This window comes from Felis catus, chromosome D1, assembly GCF_018350175.1.
Source record: "Felis catus isolate Fca126 chromosome D1, F.catus_Fca126_mat1.0, whole genome shotgun sequence".
In the NCBI taxonomy this organism is placed as follows: Eukaryota; Metazoa; Chordata; class Mammalia; order Carnivora; family Felidae; genus Felis; species Felis catus.
In genome coordinates this window covers 74,532,745-74,550,286 of record NC_058377.1, presented here as the reverse complement: position 1 = coordinate 74,550,286, position 17,542 = coordinate 74,532,745, and the positions used below count along the sequence as shown (strand labels likewise).

Here is a 17,542-nt window from a genome sequence, read left to right as displayed (position 1 = left end):
CCTGATGACCACTCACTAAAGGCTTACGAGGCTGAAGGATGAGTTAGAGCTGGCCCAGCAGTTTAGAGGCAACATACTAGGCAGAGGGAGAAAGGGGGAAAGAGAGGCTGGCACATACAAAGAAGTGAAAAAGTAGAGCTGATGATGTTACAGAAGTGGGCCAGGGCAAATCATGGCAGTCCTTACAAGCCACAGTTAGGATTAAAATTTTGGTCTTTATCCTAAGAACAATCAGAAAACACTGAAAGAGGATTCTACCTGTTGAATAAGCAAATCACTTGAAGGAAGTTCAAAAATCTTAGTTTTAATTTTTTACACTTGAGGCCCCTGAGGTCTGCTAGTTTTTTCAGTACATTACATGCAAGCTTCTACCTAATCTACTTAAAGTAGGCGGGCATGTATTTGAAAGGAATGCATAGCATAGGTGAGCTGTATGCTATGCTGGGCTCCCCAGAGGGAATAGGGGAATTGAAAATTCCAGGTCTGTCATCAGAGGAAGACTTCATCTTGGTCTGTTGTTTGGGCAGCCTTAAACGGAAAAACGTAGGGCCACAACTCAGCATTAAAACTTCAGTTGTAAAGAATAAGACCAGCTTTGCCTAATATTTTTAAACATCTGTATTGATATATAATTGGAAAATTCACCTGTTCTGAGTGTACAGGGACTTTCAGTAAACTTACAATCATCACCACAATCCAGTTTTGGAACGGGCTTTCCATCACACTGAAAATATCTGCCCTGTTAGCTGGCAGCCAGTGGTGGCCTATTCCCACCCCAGGTCTAATTAGCGTTATTTTACTGAATGAGACTTTACAGGCCCCAGATACTCTTAAAAGGAACCCAAGACTGGACTCCAAATTAATAGGAATATGGGCCATGTATGTTTCGTTAGTGCGCAAGTATGTTCAGACTGGGACTGTATGTAAAGAGTTCCTTCATTTATCCACTACATGGAGCTTATTATCTAGATGGGGCAAAAGCACCAAGCCTGTGTCTCTATACACGAACGACATGCATGCATCTGCGCAGGAGGTGAGCACACACCATGTGCCAGGATGTGATGAGTAATGTGTACACGAGAGGACTAGTCGGTGCCATGTGCGCCTGCGCAATTTCGCGAGCGCCTAGAAACCGGTAACTGAAACCCCCTGCCCGAGATCCGTCGGTTCAGCTGCTGGGGCCCTGCCGTTTCGGACCTGAGAGCCCACCCGTGACACCCAGCGAACCCAGGCCTGGTAGGTAACCCCCCACCCCCTCGCCTTCCCTACTCAGAGGTCACAAGAAACACCAAGATGGTCAGGTCGCGAACCCCGGCCTCCAGGGAAGTGGATCTTTCCCTTGGCCACACCCCTCACTTTACTAGGCCGCATCTCCTTGGTCCGTGAAGGGCCTAGTCCCGCCCCTTCGAGCCGACGCCAGCAGCCACGTACCACGTTTCTACGTGTCTGGAGCCTAAAGGCGGAAGTTACGCCAGGGACTCGAGAGCTGAGCGGCGGACCTAAAAGAATATAGGCCGCAAGAGGAAAGGGGGCGGGCAGACGGCATTGGAAGGCGCCGGAAGTGGTCGTGCTGAGGAGGGGTGGGAGAGGGGTGGGCCAGGCAGTTCACTTGGCTGTAGCTGGGCGCCTCGGTAAGGCGTACTTTCACTTCTTTCCGAGAGCCTGGCCCAGTGTCTCCGCCTCTGTCAACATGGATTTCAGGGAAATTCTCCTGATAGCTTCCAAAGGACAAGGTGTCAACAACGTGCCGGTAAGTACCAGCCGGGCACCAGTGTAGGAGACCCTAGTCTTCAAGTTTGGAATTTCTGGCCCGTGGAACTTCCAGGCATCCGCCTATCGACTCCGGGAGAGGGAAGACCTGGACGCCTTGTTTGCTTTTCTTGGGCGTGCATTCTTGGGGAATGGGTAAAAGGGGCTTGAGGTGCGAAGTGGCAGCCTTCCGGCGAGTAGGTTTCTCCGGCTTAGTCACCCCTGCAACGTGGACTTTGCAGTGCGGGTGTTTTAGAGTTGTGTGAAGGCTGGTGAGTGAAACCGTGCCTGGTACATGGTGGAATCCAGCGCTAGTAGTTTCTGGCTTTGGCATAAACTTCAGCCCAAAGGATGGAAAGAAAGCGTGTACGTTGGGGAGTTTCAGGGGTTTTCGGGATGTGGTCTGATAGCCTTTTGGGTGAGTTCCCGCCTAAGATGGGGTCAAACATTGTGTGATTTCTCGAACAAGTTCTCTGATGAGATGATTAAATTAAAACCTCCCAAAGATTTAATAATACAATAATTCCCAATAATAATATTGGGAAGAGAAGTTGAGCAGATTCCACGAAATCCTTGGCCAACAGAATGGGTAAGTTATTCAACTTCCGTTTACTTGTGGCCTTCCAGGTTTGCCTTTGTTTGAAATCTATGTCCCATTTGCTCAGTAATTTTGCGAATTCGCCCGTATTCGCAGAGCGATGTAAGACTTTTTAAATCTACACGCTGAAGTGGTGGAGAGTGCCTAGTCTGCGGGGTGTAGCTGTTTTGCATAAACTAATCATTTCTGGATCCTCAGATGGTACCCACAGCACAGCTGTAAACCGACAAATTGCATTGTGATACTTGCGGTTTGAGCAGTGAGGTATAGACCTCGAACAGCTCTCTGTCAAAGTCAGTTCAACTGGAATTTATTGAGCTCTCACTATGTGTTCTGCATTTCTTAGATTTTTGTGTATTTGCAGTGTTTTGTTTTTCCCACTTCTACACTTTTCTTGTCTTCTGAGTCTGGCCCATTCTTTTACCCTTTGAAAATATTGATTTGAAGATAGTAAAATAATTGGTAAATGAAACTAGTATCTGTCATTTTAATATTTATTAAATTCCCATATATTCATCTTTCATCCCAAGTACGCTGAATAATCATCCCCCCTAAGCCATGAGCCCGAAGATCTGTATGTTGAACTTATGGGCTTAAACCATTGACACCTTGAACAACCAAATTTATTTTCTGCAAATTATGTACATTTCCTAGACAGGTCAGTATTGGATCCCGTAACCATTCATCTTTGCATAATTAGGTCCATATTTTATTCTAGATCTTCCTGAATTTCAGTGGAGGTCAAAAATAGGTAATACTAGCTTTGATACCCAGTAATATTCTGAGGGAGAATCAGAACCAAGTTATTCTAAAAACCAGATATTACTAGAGCAGATGATTTCAAAATCTGTGTATGTTTTAGAATATGTACATTATCAACAAATCTATTAAATAACAAAGATTGGAAGCAGAAAAGGTGAATTGGTGAGATCATTTAAAATTTAGTAAATGAATATAGGCATATATTTTATGAAAGCATACTTTCCCCTCCCCACCCTCAACCCCCACAAAAAGCTAGAAAGCCTAGAAGTTTGATTTAGTTAGCATTCTAATCCTTTTCTTTTTACATCAGATGAATGTGTCACAAAAGAAACTATTGAGAAACAGAGCAAGACAGTTAAATTTAATCCATGATCTTGCTTTCACTTGGTTTATCTAATTATTCTGTTACTTTGCTTTATCAGCTCAAAGTAAATAAAGCCTCTGAGAGCACACCATCAGTTGTGAAATATATATTGTACAGTGTGATAAACTGTGGCAAAGCAGGTATCCTTGTAAACCATCATCCAAGTCAAGAAACAATTCAGTCATACACATGCACCCCATGTTTGACATAAGCTGTATTGACTGAATGATGGTCTGAGAACCACAGAGGCTTTGCATCCCACTCTAGTGCTTGGTTCATATTTTCCTTTTAGCCATCTTCTTCCCCACCTTCCATTTCCATCTTATCAGAGCTGATGTTGAGATTTCAGTCTTCATTGTTCCTATGTCAGACTTTACTACAGAAAGGAGCTATGGTGACTAGCACTGATTAACTCCAAGGAAGGCTAAAATATAAAACACCTGGACAGCCACTTTGAATTTTTGTTTTTTAAGTTTATTTATTTTTGAGAGAGAGAGAGAGCGAGAGAGAGAGAGAGAGAGAGAGAGAAAGAATGAATCCCAAGCAGGCTCTGCACTCTCAGTGCAGAGCCCGACGCGGGGCTCATCTCAAAACTGTGAGATCGTGACCTGACCCAACATCAGGAGTTGACACTTAACCAGCTGACCCCAGGTGCCCCTCCAGGGCTTCACTTTTAAGAGGTATCTATTGTGTCTGGTTTGAGAAGCAATGAACATTTCTGTAATGGAAACTCTTTTCTGTTGTTTCTTTTCAGGAGAAATAGTTATTTTTATAATGTTTTATTAAAACAAAGGAAGGATTGCATCATGCCTAGCAATATTAGGCATGCTATCATTTCCCAGTGGAAAACTGAGTTTAAAAAACAGCTGATCAAGGTGATGTAACCAGTTATCGTCGCAAGCTCTGTTTATATTTAAAGGAGAAAAGATATTTTTGGTAACCTCGGACTTGTACTTAAAATTTTTCTCCCTGGTTCCTGTAGCAAAAAACAAGTATCTTGATTTGATAGAATGGTAGAGCTTAGAATATGGGTCTTGTAGGTTGTAAGTAACTAATTGATGACTTATGTGGCTTTCTCACAGTCATACTGTGAAAATCATCCCGGAGAAGATGCTGTCGCTCTGGTGTGATCGTCAACTCAAAAAGTAAAGACGAAGCATTTATGTGGTACTAAACATATGAGGATTTGGGGGCTATAGCCCCTTGAGGATAAGAATGTCGGTACTGGGAAAGGAGCTCAGGGACTTTAACTGGGGTGGCAAGTTCAGATGTCCTGAGGGCCAGGTAGATAATGTAAGTTCTTAAAGTAGCCTGGATATGAAATGATAATAATGGAAGCTCTTGAAGTAGTCTAGATATAAAATAATAGGTGGCAAGCTCTGCATTCAAAAGAAGCCTACCGTGTGCTACAGTAGTTATATTTCCTTTGAAAGAACAGTATGGGCCAACAAAAACGTTTCTGCAATCACTTTGCAACTTTTGATTTATTGGCTGTAACTGGATTGCTCCCATGCTTGGATCTGAAGAGGAGTTTGCCAGGGCCTGAAGTAGCTCTGAATTGCTAGCCTGGGGGGGGTAGTACTATTTAACCAGTGTTAGAAGGAGAGGGTCTTTTAGAAACTCTACCACCAGAGATTGTTATTTTTCTTCCCGTCACTACCTAAGAGAATCTCTTTCTGAATAATAATGATAACAACAACTGCCATTTATAATGCTTACTTGGTGCCAGGCACTGTTCTAACCACTTTATGTACATTGATTAATTCAATCACTGTGATGACCATATAGGGAAGGTTGTTTCATGGATAAGGAAACTGAGGCCTAGAGAGATGAGGAAACTTGTCTGAAGTCATTCAGCCAAAAAGTGACAGGGCTAGTAACGGTAGAGCAGAGAATTTTATACAGGCTAACTGGCTCCGGAGTTCTTGCTCTTAATCATGACCCTGTGCTAAGTGAAGAGTCTATTGGATATGAGGACGGTTGTTCATTTAATAAAGCCTGAACCCATCCAGCTTCCTACCCTCAACTCCAGCCCAATATATTGCCTTAGGCAATAACTGTTGGTTTTTATGGCACTTGTCAATGTACAGTAAAGTCTGATGGGAGAGAAATTTAAAGGGCAAACCAACAGCATTTGGAAATTGGTGGGTAGAAAGAGACTTACAGCCTGTGGTGGGAGAGTGCCAGTATGGTTGACAGAAATAGTCTGAGGGTGAGGGTGGATAAGATAGAAAGTTAAGTGGTGGACCTATTGGAGGTCATGGCACCATCCAAGAGGCAGATGGAAATTTGGGAAGGGTGTTTAAGATTGAGGTTAGAGGGGCACCTGGGTGGCTCAGTCAGTTAAGCGTTTGCCTCTTGGTTTCGGTTCAGGCCATGATCTCACAGTTCATGCGTTCGGCCCTGTGTCTGTCTCTGGGCTGACAGTGCAGAGCCTGCCTGGGATTCCCTCTGCACCCCCCCCCCCCCCACATCCCCCTACTCGCTCGCTCTCTCTCTCTCTCAAAGTAAACATAAAAATTGAGGTTAGAGCTGGATGAAAGTGTTGGGATTAACGTAGAAGTGAGACATATAGTGGGAATACTCTTGGACCTGAGTCAGGAGACTTAGATTCTAATTCACACTCTGTTACAAATTGTGAGTGACAACCAGTTAATACACACTTGTGCTTTTTGGGCCACTTCTAACATAGAGGTTGGGCTAGGGACTCTGAGGTACCTATCTGATGCTACATTTTATAATCAGGTATATTTTTATAAACACAATAATAGTAAATTTACATTTGACCCTATAGCAATCCTGAATAGCGTGCTTTTTGACTGTTTTATTTTCATTCTCTTAACCACCCAGCTAAGCAAGCCTAATGCAAACCATTCATTTTCCAGGCCTGCATTTATTCCCTATGATGTTTTGTGAAATTGTGTAGTATTATTAAACTCAAAGATATATTCTTTGAATATTCCTAACTCTAATAATAAGTCTCTAATATGTATAAAGCCATCAGGAAATGTATATTTTCTACAATTACAACAATATGTTGTTCTCTCCTGAGTAAAGAACAACTTTCAAGAAGGGATTGACTATTGATTCCAACGTAACGTATTTGGTTAGCACATATTTCCAGAACAGAAAACTCCTCATTTTCCTAATCTGACCATGACAGTATAATTCCAATGCAAGGAACACATATGTCTTAAAGTGAGTTAATGTTTTCTAGGTCTGTTGGCTTCAGAATTACAAATCTTGGCAAAATCTCTGATACTGTATTTAAATGGCATAAGCTTCACTGCTGTGGATCATTCGTTGGGGTCCAGCAGAATGACTGAGTTGGCTTGCAGTATAATAAAATGGATACACTTAGGATAAAAGAAACTCTTGTCCAGCTGCTTTTCATGAAGCTCAAACAATGAAGCAGCCTGGTGCCTTGAATCAGATTCAGAATTGGTGGGTGCATCTCAATGTGCTGCTGCTAGAGCTAAATGTGACCATCTGATGCAGGAGAAAGTGCCAAATAGTTCTTCTGCTTTATTAAATAGAATATAATGTAATCCCGGCCGGAGGCTTTTTATTTTTATGTTTTTAAAAAAGCATTGTTCTCTACTGGGCTACCCCTTTGGGCGTAGGGGATTATCTATTACAATATTCTGTTACAACAAATCTCAGATCTTTCAACTGAACAGAGTGTGACTGCAACCCCTTTTAAAAAGGTCTGGCTAGCTCAAGGTTAAGAAGATCTATAGCCCTGTACCCAAGAGAAATGATGTTCACACACACAAAAACCTGTACACAAGTGTTCATGGCAGCATTATTCATAATATCCAAAAAGTAAAAACAAATACCCATCAACTGGTGAATAGATAAAATGTGGTAAACCAGCACAGTGAAATATTCAGCCATAAAAAGAAATGAAGTACTGATCCATGTTACAAACATGGATCTTGAGAACATTGTGCTAAGGGAAACTACCAAGATACACATGGCCACTGTATCAGTCAGGGCTCCCCAGAGAAGCAGAACCAGTTGGATTTATTTTAGGAAATTGGTTCATGTTATTGTGTGGGCTGGCAAGTCTGAAATTTGTAGGGCCAATACCTTCTTCTCTGAGAAAACTCAGTTTTTGCTCTTAAGCCCTTCAACTGATTGGATGAGTACCATCCACATTATGGAGGGTAATCTGCTTTACCTCAGGTTAGCTGATTGTAGATGTTACCCACACCTGCAAAATACCTTCACGGCCACACTAGATTAGCGTTTGATTTAAATAACTGAGTGCTATAGCCTAGCTGAGCTGGCACGTAAAACTGACCATGGCAGCCACACATATTGTAGGATTTCATTTTGTTTCTTTGAAAGTTTTTATTTGAGAAAAAAAAAAAAAATAGAAAAGCCAACACTGACCTCAAAGTAAAATTACATTATCTCCATTTAAATTTACTTAGGTATTACATAATTGTCATTTTAAGGTTCTAGGTATATTCTATTTTTACTCCAAAAGAGTTAAAATGATACCTTTGCTGAAACTGAAACACTTAATGGTCATAGAAACTAATCGTTTCTTAATTTTCCATAAGTCAGGGAAATAATTTCTCAGTTCAGTGATGTAAGGAACTAACTTACAGAGCATTCTCTCAAGGATATATTCTAGGCCTTTGAAGGGGTCTGTTTTCAAACTTAATAATAGAGTCAAGTGAAAATTAACAATAAGTGTTTTCAAATTTGAAAAATCTTAATATTTTGTATAATCACTCATATATAGCCATTTGTCTATGGCCTGTAAATTTTCCCTTATATTGTGATAAATATTATTGTATAATGGTACACTGGGTACATGATTTCATTTATATGAAATGTCCAGAATTGGCAAATCCACAGAAACAGAAAGTAGGTTGCCAGGGGCAGAGGGGAGAGAGAGAGGGAATGGGGAATGACTGCTAAAGGGTATTTCTTTTTGGGATAATGTAAATGTTCTGCAATCCAATAGTAGTGATGGTTGTACAACTCTGAATTTACTAAAAACCAATGAATTGTACACATTAAATGTGTGGATTTTACGTGCCTGGGTGATTTGGTCAGTTGAGCATCTGACTCTTGGTTTCAGCTCAGATTATGATCCCAGGGTCATGATCCCATGGGATGAGCTACATTGGGCTCCAGACTGACAGAGCGAAGAGCCTGCTTAAGATATTCTCCCTCTCTCTCTCTCTCTCTCTCCCTCCCCCTCCCCCTCCCTCTCCCTCCCTCCCACCCACCCACCCACCACCTTTGCCCCTCTCCCCTGCTCACTCACTCTCTCTAAAATTAAAAAAAAAAATTGTTTTTAAAGGATGGATTTTATGGTATGTGAATTGTATCTCAAAACAGTTAAGAAAGAAGAATATTTCCTATGGAGATACAGGACCCCCCCCCCTTTTTTTCTAACCCCAGATTTCTAGGTTTTGACCTAAAGTTTGCCTAAGAGAATATTTTAATATTTTCCTGGTATCTGCTTTTGAGTGCATCAAGCTACAGCGGATGTAAGAAACTGTTAATTATGACTCAGCTCATGTCAGTGAATAAGATTAAGCCTCATCAAGTTAGGACCTTGCCCTTCTTGTTTCCTAGCAGACCCATGAAATGAGACTTTTAATAGATTTATTGAATCCCTTCTACATCATAGGACAGAACAAAAAGTACTGCAGAGTTGTTGGGGTAAAAGTAAAGTCAGCTTGACAAATACCCTTGAGTATTAAAGGTGCTAAAACAAAAAAGCTGAATTTAAAATTGGCAGTGTGAGTGGTTGAAAATAGGTGGATGCTTTGAAAAAAGCTAAAGTGAACAAATCAGGACTATAGATGCTGGAGAGGATGTGGAGAAACGGGAACCCTCTTGCACTGTTGGTGGGAATGCAAACTGGTGCAGCTGCTCTGGAAAACAGTGTGGAGGTCCCTCAAAGAATTAAAAATAGACCTACCCTATGACCCAGCAATAGCACTGCTAGGAATTTATCCAAGGGATACAGGAGTGCTGATGCATAGGGGCACCTGTACCCCAATGTTTATAGCAGCACTCTCAACAACAGCCAAATTATGGAAAGAGCCTAAATGTCCATCAACTGACAAATGGATAAAGATGATGTGGTTTATATGTACAATGGAATACTACTTGGCAACGAGAAAGAATGAAATATGGCCTTTTGGAGCAATGTGGATGGAACTGGAGAATGGTATGCTAAGTGAAATAAGTCATCAGAGAAAGACAAATACCATATGTTTTCACTCATGTGGATCCTGAGAAACTTAACAGAAGACAATGGGGGAGGGGAAGGGAGAAAAAAAAGTTACAGAGAGGGAGGGAAGCAAACCATAAGAGAGTCTTAAATACTGAGAACAAGCTGAGGGTTGATGGGGGGTGGGGGAGAGGGGAAAGTGGGTGATGGGCATTGAGGAGAGCACCTGTTGGGATGAGCACTGGGTGTTGTATGGAAACCAATTTGACAAAAAATTGTATTTAATATGAAAAGAAGAAAAAGCTAAAAGTAATCTTTGCACTCCTTTTCTGAGTAAATCTGAGAGCCTCAACACCCCACTCCCTTGTTTCTTCTTTGTGTTCTGCCTTTCCTGTATTTTTATGTTCCTTTTTGGCATTTTCCAAAATGCTGTGTGTGTGTGTGTGTGTGTGTGTGTGTGTGTGTGTGTGTGTGTGTTTAATGGTTATATTTTAACATGATTTGCAGAAATGTAACTAGCCCTCAAGCCAATCATTTCATGGATACTATTGCTTGAAGTAAAGCTATAATAATAAGTCATAGTGTTAGGTCTATATATTTTCTTAAAATTAGTAAATAATAATGCAGATGGTATACTAAAAGGGCAAAAATCATGCAGGTGTTATGCAAATGACTGAAGCTTAGTAAACTGTACTCCATTGACGCTGTTGGTGCCTGTATGCAGTCGTGAGTAGCTTTTCAGCTAGTCATATCCCATTACCTATCCCTTGAAGTCTCAGGTTAGGAAGAAATATGTCTATCCTGAAGTCAAATTAGGAAGTGCTTGTTGCTGTAATATGTAGATAATGAGCCAGTGCTGTTCAAGGTAACACTAACATGTATATTGGCATTTGAGGCTGGGCGGGGTTGGGGGGGGTGCTTTGTATAAGCTTTGATTTGGCAGGTGAACATATGGACTAGGTTGTTGGCGGGGACAGGAAAATCTTAAGTCTTGGCAAAAAAAAAAAAAATCCATCTTTCCTCTTACAAATCTTACTAACTGGATAGGGTGAAGTGAGTATATGTCTCTGCTTATGAGTCTGTGTATATCTTATGCAACTTGAGTCCTATTCATGGTGGCTCTTCCATTAAGAAAATATAAACTTTTTGTAGATAAAGCTTATGTTTGAGGTTCTTGTAAACGAGGACAACTTATATATAGGCAGTTAGGTAAAGCAGTATTCTCTTTCTCCTCAGTGTGCCCTCCCTCTCCTTTTCTTCTTTAAATATTGGGCTCCAATCCACAATGGAAAGCATCTACAACTAAATTTACAAAGATAGGGACTTATTACTGGGTTTTATGGTGATTCAACCAAGCTGACTGGGAGAGGAATCTGGGTGCTCTCTTTTGGGATTTCTGTCAGGGATGTGTCAGGTCACAGCATTGCTATCGTGCAGGATTTTCATGCTGGATTAGGGCCTGCTTCACTGGTGAACTAACTTAGCTGGAACTTCCAGTCTGTTTCAGATGTCTTGTATTTGGCTAGCCACATAGTAAGCATGGATCCTTGGCTTTCCTCCCAAGAATTTCATGCACATTTGGGGAGTCTGTTTTTTCGGTTTTTAAGTAGCTGGATTTGTGCTCAGGGGGGTTAGTGTTTCCTTTTTAACTAGCACAATAACAGGTTTAGTGGATAAGAATGTCATCAGCCTAACAAAAGAGGGAGAGCATTTAAAAACTTATTTGCTATCCATAGATTGATTGATTGATTGATTGATTTAATTTTTTTTATATGAAATGTATTGTCAAATTGGTTTCCATACAACACCCAGTGCTCATCCCAACAGGTGCCCTCCTCAATACCCATCACCCACCCTCTCCTCCCTCCCACCCCCCATCAACCCTCAGTTTGTTCTCAGTTTTTAGGAGTCTCATGTTTTGGCTCCCTCCCTCCCTAACCTTGTTTTTTTTTCCTTCCCCTCCCCCATGGTCTTCTGTTAAGTTTCTCAGGATCAACATAAGAGTGAAAACATATTCTATCCATATATTTAATGTGCAGTAGTCCTTGAGGTGAATCATCCTGGTCTGAGTTATTCTGTTTATCATACTTCTCTTATGATAGATACTTATACAATGGAAATGTTTTTCCTGTTGTAGTTCAAATTAACATTACTATGGTTTTAGTCATTTCCCAGTGTAGTTACATAAAAATCAAAACCCAGATTAATATCATCTGCGCCAGGAAAATATTAGTATTTTTTGGGTGATATGGAAACCTTTCTAAAACAGTTTATGTAACAAATTAATATTTAATGAACATGAGAGCTGTGGTTAAAAGTACAGAGAATTGGGCACTTCTTGCTGCTTAGATTTCCTTGAAATGCTTTTTAGCTTTGGTTTGCCACCAGCTTTGCCTATGGTCAAAGTAAAATCTCAGTGTTTTATACTGTAAGCAAAATAACCTGTGTAGCTGTGAGTCTTACTAGAAAATAGTCTGGAATAAGGTATTCAGGAGAGAAAACATTTTATGAGTAGTTTTTTCTGTTTGTTTGAAAAGTTACACTTTGAAATGCTTAGTTCTAAAGGTCGATTTTTTTTTTTTTTATTCAGAATTTTTAAACAGTCCATTCTAAGTGATGATTTCTTTTTAAAAGTCCCCCAGTCCAAGTACCTATTTGGGAAAATAACATAAAAATAGCATTTCTCTGAATTCTTCACGTGTGCATTATTTAGGATGTTACAAAGAAATTCTGTACCCAAAAACAGTCATGCATAATCCTATTTAGACCAAAATTTTATAGCTAAGCTTCCATGTTAGTTATATGATCTCTTATTCAGAATCCGTTTTTCAGTCAGTATGTAAACCTCTCTATTGCTTGGTACAATGCCTTACGCCTAATAGCAAATACATTTTTAAAGTTGAATTGCTTTTAACTTTTACTTTTTTTATTTTTAGAAAAGGTATAGTTTGGCAGTGGGGCCTCCCAAAAAAGACCCAAAAGTCAAGGGTGTCCAATCTGCAGCTGTTCAGGCTTTTCTCAGACGAAAAGAAGAGGAGCTCAGGCAAAAAGGTACATATCTATAGCTTTATTGTCAATTTTAAAGTCTTCTACCTTCACAACTAGCTTGTACTTAACTAGCAGATGCTTGTAGTAACTTAATAGGCTAAGGGATTTGTGTGCCTGAGTCAGCTGTATTTAGAGCATATTACATGTGTTCTCATGCTGATCATTTGTATGGATGTTATCTTTTATTTCTTCTTAGTGCTTTTGGGGATAGCGGCCATATCTTGCAATTGGCCACACTTGGTCCCAATAAGAACTCCATTCTTTGACCTTCATTCTGAATCTGCTTCTACATATTTTGTATTTTAATTTTTTTAATTATCAAGAATGCTATCTTAAAGGTTAAAAATAGGGGCAATTTTTGAAGACCAGCAAACTTAAACAGTAGTTTTACCTCATGCAAATGACAAGGAAACTGATTTAATACATTTAAGTATTCATTTATTCATAGTTAATAATGACTGTGAAGTGGTTCCTACTGTTTCCTTAACTTGGTATCTTTATTTGGTATGAATTATTTTCTATATTTAAAGCTAAAACCCCAGTCTCTCGCTTGCTTTGTCATATTGAAAACCCCATATGTAACCCACTCATTATGTAAAGATGACTCAACTGATACTTGTTCAAAGGACTTCCTCCTTTGATTCCTAGATGTCTTCAAACTGTAACTTGAATGTTGCCTGTGCTTTGGCCACCTACTGATTTCGGATGAACATACTTGAGACCTCCAGACCTTGAAATACTTTGTTCTTGTTTTCTCCATTTTAGCTTTAGAGGAGAAAAGGAGAAAAGAAGAACTAGTGAAAAAGCGAATTGAGCTAAAACATGATAAGAAGGCAAGAGCCATGGCCAAGAGGACAAAGGATAATTTCCATGGTTACAACGGGATTCCCGTTGAGGAAAAGTCAAAGAAGAGGCAGGTGATGGAAAGCCACACTAGCCAGGGAACAGAACAAGAGTATGGGATGGAAGAAGATGATGAATTCTTAGAGTACAATCAAGCAGAGTCAGAGCAGGAGTATGAGGAGGAGCAAGAACCTCCCAAAGTTGAAAGCAAACCAAAGGTCCCCCTTAAAAGTGCCCCGCCACTCATGAACTTCACTGATCTACTCAGGCTGGCCGAGAAAAAGCAGTATGAACCAGTGGAGATCAAGGTAGTGAAGAAAACAGAAGAGCGGCCTATGACTGCAGAAGAACTTAGGGAGCGAGAATTCCTTGAACGGAAACAGAGGAAAAAGAGAGCTGAGACAGATGCAAGACTACCTCCAGCCAAAAAGGCACCTTCTCAGAAAGAAAGTGTGGGCACAAAACTTGGCAAGCACCCTTCCTCCAGGGGTACACCCCTCCCTCATGCTGAGAAGAAATCCAGACCCAGTACAGCCAATGAAAAACACTTAAGTGTGTCTTCATCCAAATCCATGCCAGGAGAGAGGACCAAAGCAGGATCTGGCAATTGCTCCCAGCCCTTACTTCGAGAGGGCCATGACAGACCTGTTTTCAATGGGGCTGGAAAGCCCCACTCCAGCACCTATTCACCAAGTGTCCCAAAGACTTCTGCTAAAGGGCCTCAGAAATCTGCTACTGAGCACAAAGCCAAAAAATCTCCTCCCCATCCTAGCCATTCCAGGCCTGGGCCTGTGGTTACCCCACACAATAAAGCCAAGAGTCCAGGTGTCGTCAGGCAGCCAGGCAGCAGCTCCAGCTCAGCTCCCGGGCGGCCCAGCACAGGGACTGCTCGGCCCACAGTTAGTTCTGGCCCCATGCCCAGGCGCCAGAATGGCAGCCCCAGCTCAGGACCTGAGCGATCAGTCAGTGGGACCAAGAGGCCAGCCAGTGACTTAAATCTCTCTGGACGGACACTCAGTGGTACAAGTGGCCCTGGGCATCCTGCAAATAGCTCAAGTGGACCTGGACGACCCACCACTGGCTCAGGTGATTCTAGGAAGTCTTTGGGCAGCTCTGGTGGCCCTGGGCGGCCTGTGAGCAGTCCGCATGACCTCCGACGACCAGTGAGTGGCTCTGGCCCCCCTGGGCGGCCAGTCAGTGGTCCTGGGCGGCCAGTCAGTGGCCCTGGGCGGCCAGTCAGTGGCCCTGGGCGGCCAGCCAGTGGCTCAGTTCCAGCCGGACGGACGGTCAGTAGTTCAGGCCCTGGAAGACCAGTGAGCAGCTTGGGACCTGGGCGAACAGTTAGTAGCTCCGGTCTCCCCCTAAAACCCAAGTGTACCGTTGTCTCAGAAACAATTTCTTCCAAGAATATAATTAGCCGATCCAGCAATGGACAGATGAATGGAATGAAGCCTTCCTTATCTGGCTACAGATCTGCCCAAGGTAAAACTGTCCTTCACCCTAAGGATATTGACTTGTTACTAGGAAATTGGAAAGAGTACTTTGTTTTACATAAACTGAGACCCTGTGAACCCTTCCATGTGCCCTTTAATGTACTCCTGTATTGATAGAATCCTGATGCTCTGTCTCTCTTTGGGCCTGAGAGTCCCTTTAGTGATCATAACTTGGAAAAGGCTTTAGAAAGAGAGTTATCTAGGACCCTCTGTGTTCACCCCTGTAACGTCTCCAAGTGCATGAAACTTGGCTATGTGATTTGTGAGACAGGATGAGTGAATATGCCTTATATGGTTCAATGAATTAATTCATCTTTACCTTTTCATGAGAACTAGAGAGACCTTTCTTCAAAAGTTGGAGTGTATTTGTAAGCTTGAAGCCTTTGGTGCATTATTTATTCATCAGATACTTTTTAAGTATCCACAGTGTACCAGGAACTGCCCTTGTGTTTCTGCTCCTTGTAGTGGGCAGCACATCAAGGCCCTAGCTACTGGTCCTTTATGAATCTACTTAGGTAAGATTCCATGCTTTAACTTCTTAGTTCAGCTAGAACATTGGTTCTCAACCGAGGATGATTTTGATGCCCAGTGAACATTTGGCAGTGTCTGGAGACATTTTTGACTGACACCACTGGGCCCAGGGGATGCTACTGGTATCTAGTAGATAGAGGCCAGGGATGCTGCTGTTATACTATAGGACACAGGAGAGTCTGCTCACAAAGAATTATCTGGCCCAAAATGTCAACAGTGCAGAAGTTGAGCCGAGCTAAGGAGACAAGCCATGCGTATTAAAAACAACTGTAGATCAATAAAAGGAGTGTCTGTAATCAAGGACTAGAAAGCAGTTGTTCCCAGATGCTGTTCTATTGATCATTGCCTGTCTTTTGCAAAGTTTTATTCAGCCTTTTGGCAAAATGACAAAATAATGATAATGTAGTGATTTTCTTTTAAAGTCAGACTTACTCATTTCAATAATTATCCATAATTCTGGGAATCTTTCATACTTTGTTGGACTTCTAAAAAAAATAGGAATGAAATTGTGATAATAGATGGTAGGTTGTTACTTTTGGTGTCTTTTTCATGGCAGAATTAAAAGTTAGAGATCCTGTAAGCTATTTGTAATTTTCTTTTTAATTTTATCAGTCTTTTAAATCCAGAAGGAAGGCAGCTGTTAGGCTACAAGATGTGACAGATGCTTCTGGTAAGCCCTGGGATAAATAGAAATTCTACTCCTTGTAGACAACATGAAGCAGCAGGGATGATTTCGTAATGAGTCCATGCTATGGGCCAGTTTGCTGGCTCTGGTTTTTGAGGATACTGTCTTAATGAATTCTTAAAATCTCAGTTTATGTAAAACTTTGTTGGGACTATTTTCAGTTTTAATGCTCCTATAAATAATGACTTTTCTATTCTTAGGTCCTCAAAGGCTTCCCTTCCCTAGTGGTTACAAAAGGCAACGAGAATATGAAGAGGAGGAAGATGATGATGAATATGACTCTGAAATGGAAGATTTTATCGAAGATGAAGGAGAACCTCAGGAAGAAATATCCAAGCACATTCGAGAAATCTTTGGCTATGACCGAAAAAAGTAAGGCTATAGGTGGTTTAGATAAATGATATACTTATTTTGAATGACTCGTGCTATGGGGGAAAAGCAAACATTAATAGCAGAGGCATTGAATAAAATTCTTAATTAGGAACCATTGGATGATTGTTTAAGATTGACTCTTTTGGCACCACCTAACGGTTAACTCAGAATTTTTTGTGTGGTTGCATGCCAAAAAATACCTTTTTAAACTGTTGCCCTTGTAAGATGTATATTTAATGAGAGTGAAGCAGCTTACTGGAATAGAACTAGATTGGCTTTGAACTCAGAAAGCCATCCACAGACCCATGTTGAAAGCTAGTCTGATCTGACATCACAGACCTGTGTTGAAAGCTGGTCTGATCTGACATCTGCTTTACTTTGATGTAAAAAGCTTTACTGCTCAAAAGTGTGGTCCCTGGACAGCAGTCAGTATGGGACCAACATCATTGCCATCACCTGACAACAGCGTTAAGAAATGCAGGCTCTCAGGCCCTACTTCAGAGCTACCAAATCTAAATCAGCTTTATACGGTTCCCAGGTAATTCAAATGCACATTAAAGTTTGAGAACACTAGTATAGATGAAATATCAGGGTTTGAATAGAAGTTCTACCACTTCCTAGCTGGATAAACTTGAGTAAATTATTTTCAGAATGACATCTGGAAGGATTAAATGAGATAAAACAGAAGGGACATGTGTTTTATATGTAAAACAGAAGGCACATAGTGCGTATCGGTTGACAGTTGCCCTCTCCTTTAAAGCCATGGATATGAGAAATTAGAAGGCAATCCTGAGAAAAAGTGTTTAAAAAAAAAAATTGGTGAAAAGAGTAGTAAAAAGAATTGGAATAAAAATCAGATTTAAAAATCTAATATTAATGGGGCACCTGGGTG

General features: G+C 41.1%; 1 protein-coding gene across 3 annotated transcripts in view; it reads left to right on the top strand.

Annotated features, from left to right (window-relative positions):
* Window positions 1-1,084: 1,084 nt before the first annotated feature.
* Window positions 1,085-17,542, top strand: part of SPTY2D1 (SPT2 chromatin protein domain containing 1) — a 21,474-nt gene continuing 5,016 nt past the window's right edge. The window contains exons 1-5 of one of the 3 annotated variants that reach the window (XM_023239636.2): window positions 1,104-1,236; window positions 1,662-1,750; window positions 12,615-12,729; window positions 13,492-15,051; window positions 16,479-16,650. In XM_023239636.2, coding sequence (XP_023095404.2) covers window positions 1,691-1,750; window positions 12,615-12,729; window positions 13,492-15,051; window positions 16,479-16,650 — 1,907 coding nt within the window. In that variant the 5' untranslated portion in view covers window positions 1,104-1,236; window positions 1,662-1,690. Of the gene's footprint in view, window positions 1,237-1,479; window positions 1,751-12,614; window positions 12,730-13,491; window positions 15,052-16,478; window positions 16,651-17,542 lie in introns of those variants that run through there. The other 2 variants (XM_023239638.2, XM_023239635.2) reach the window with 2 other exon arrangements.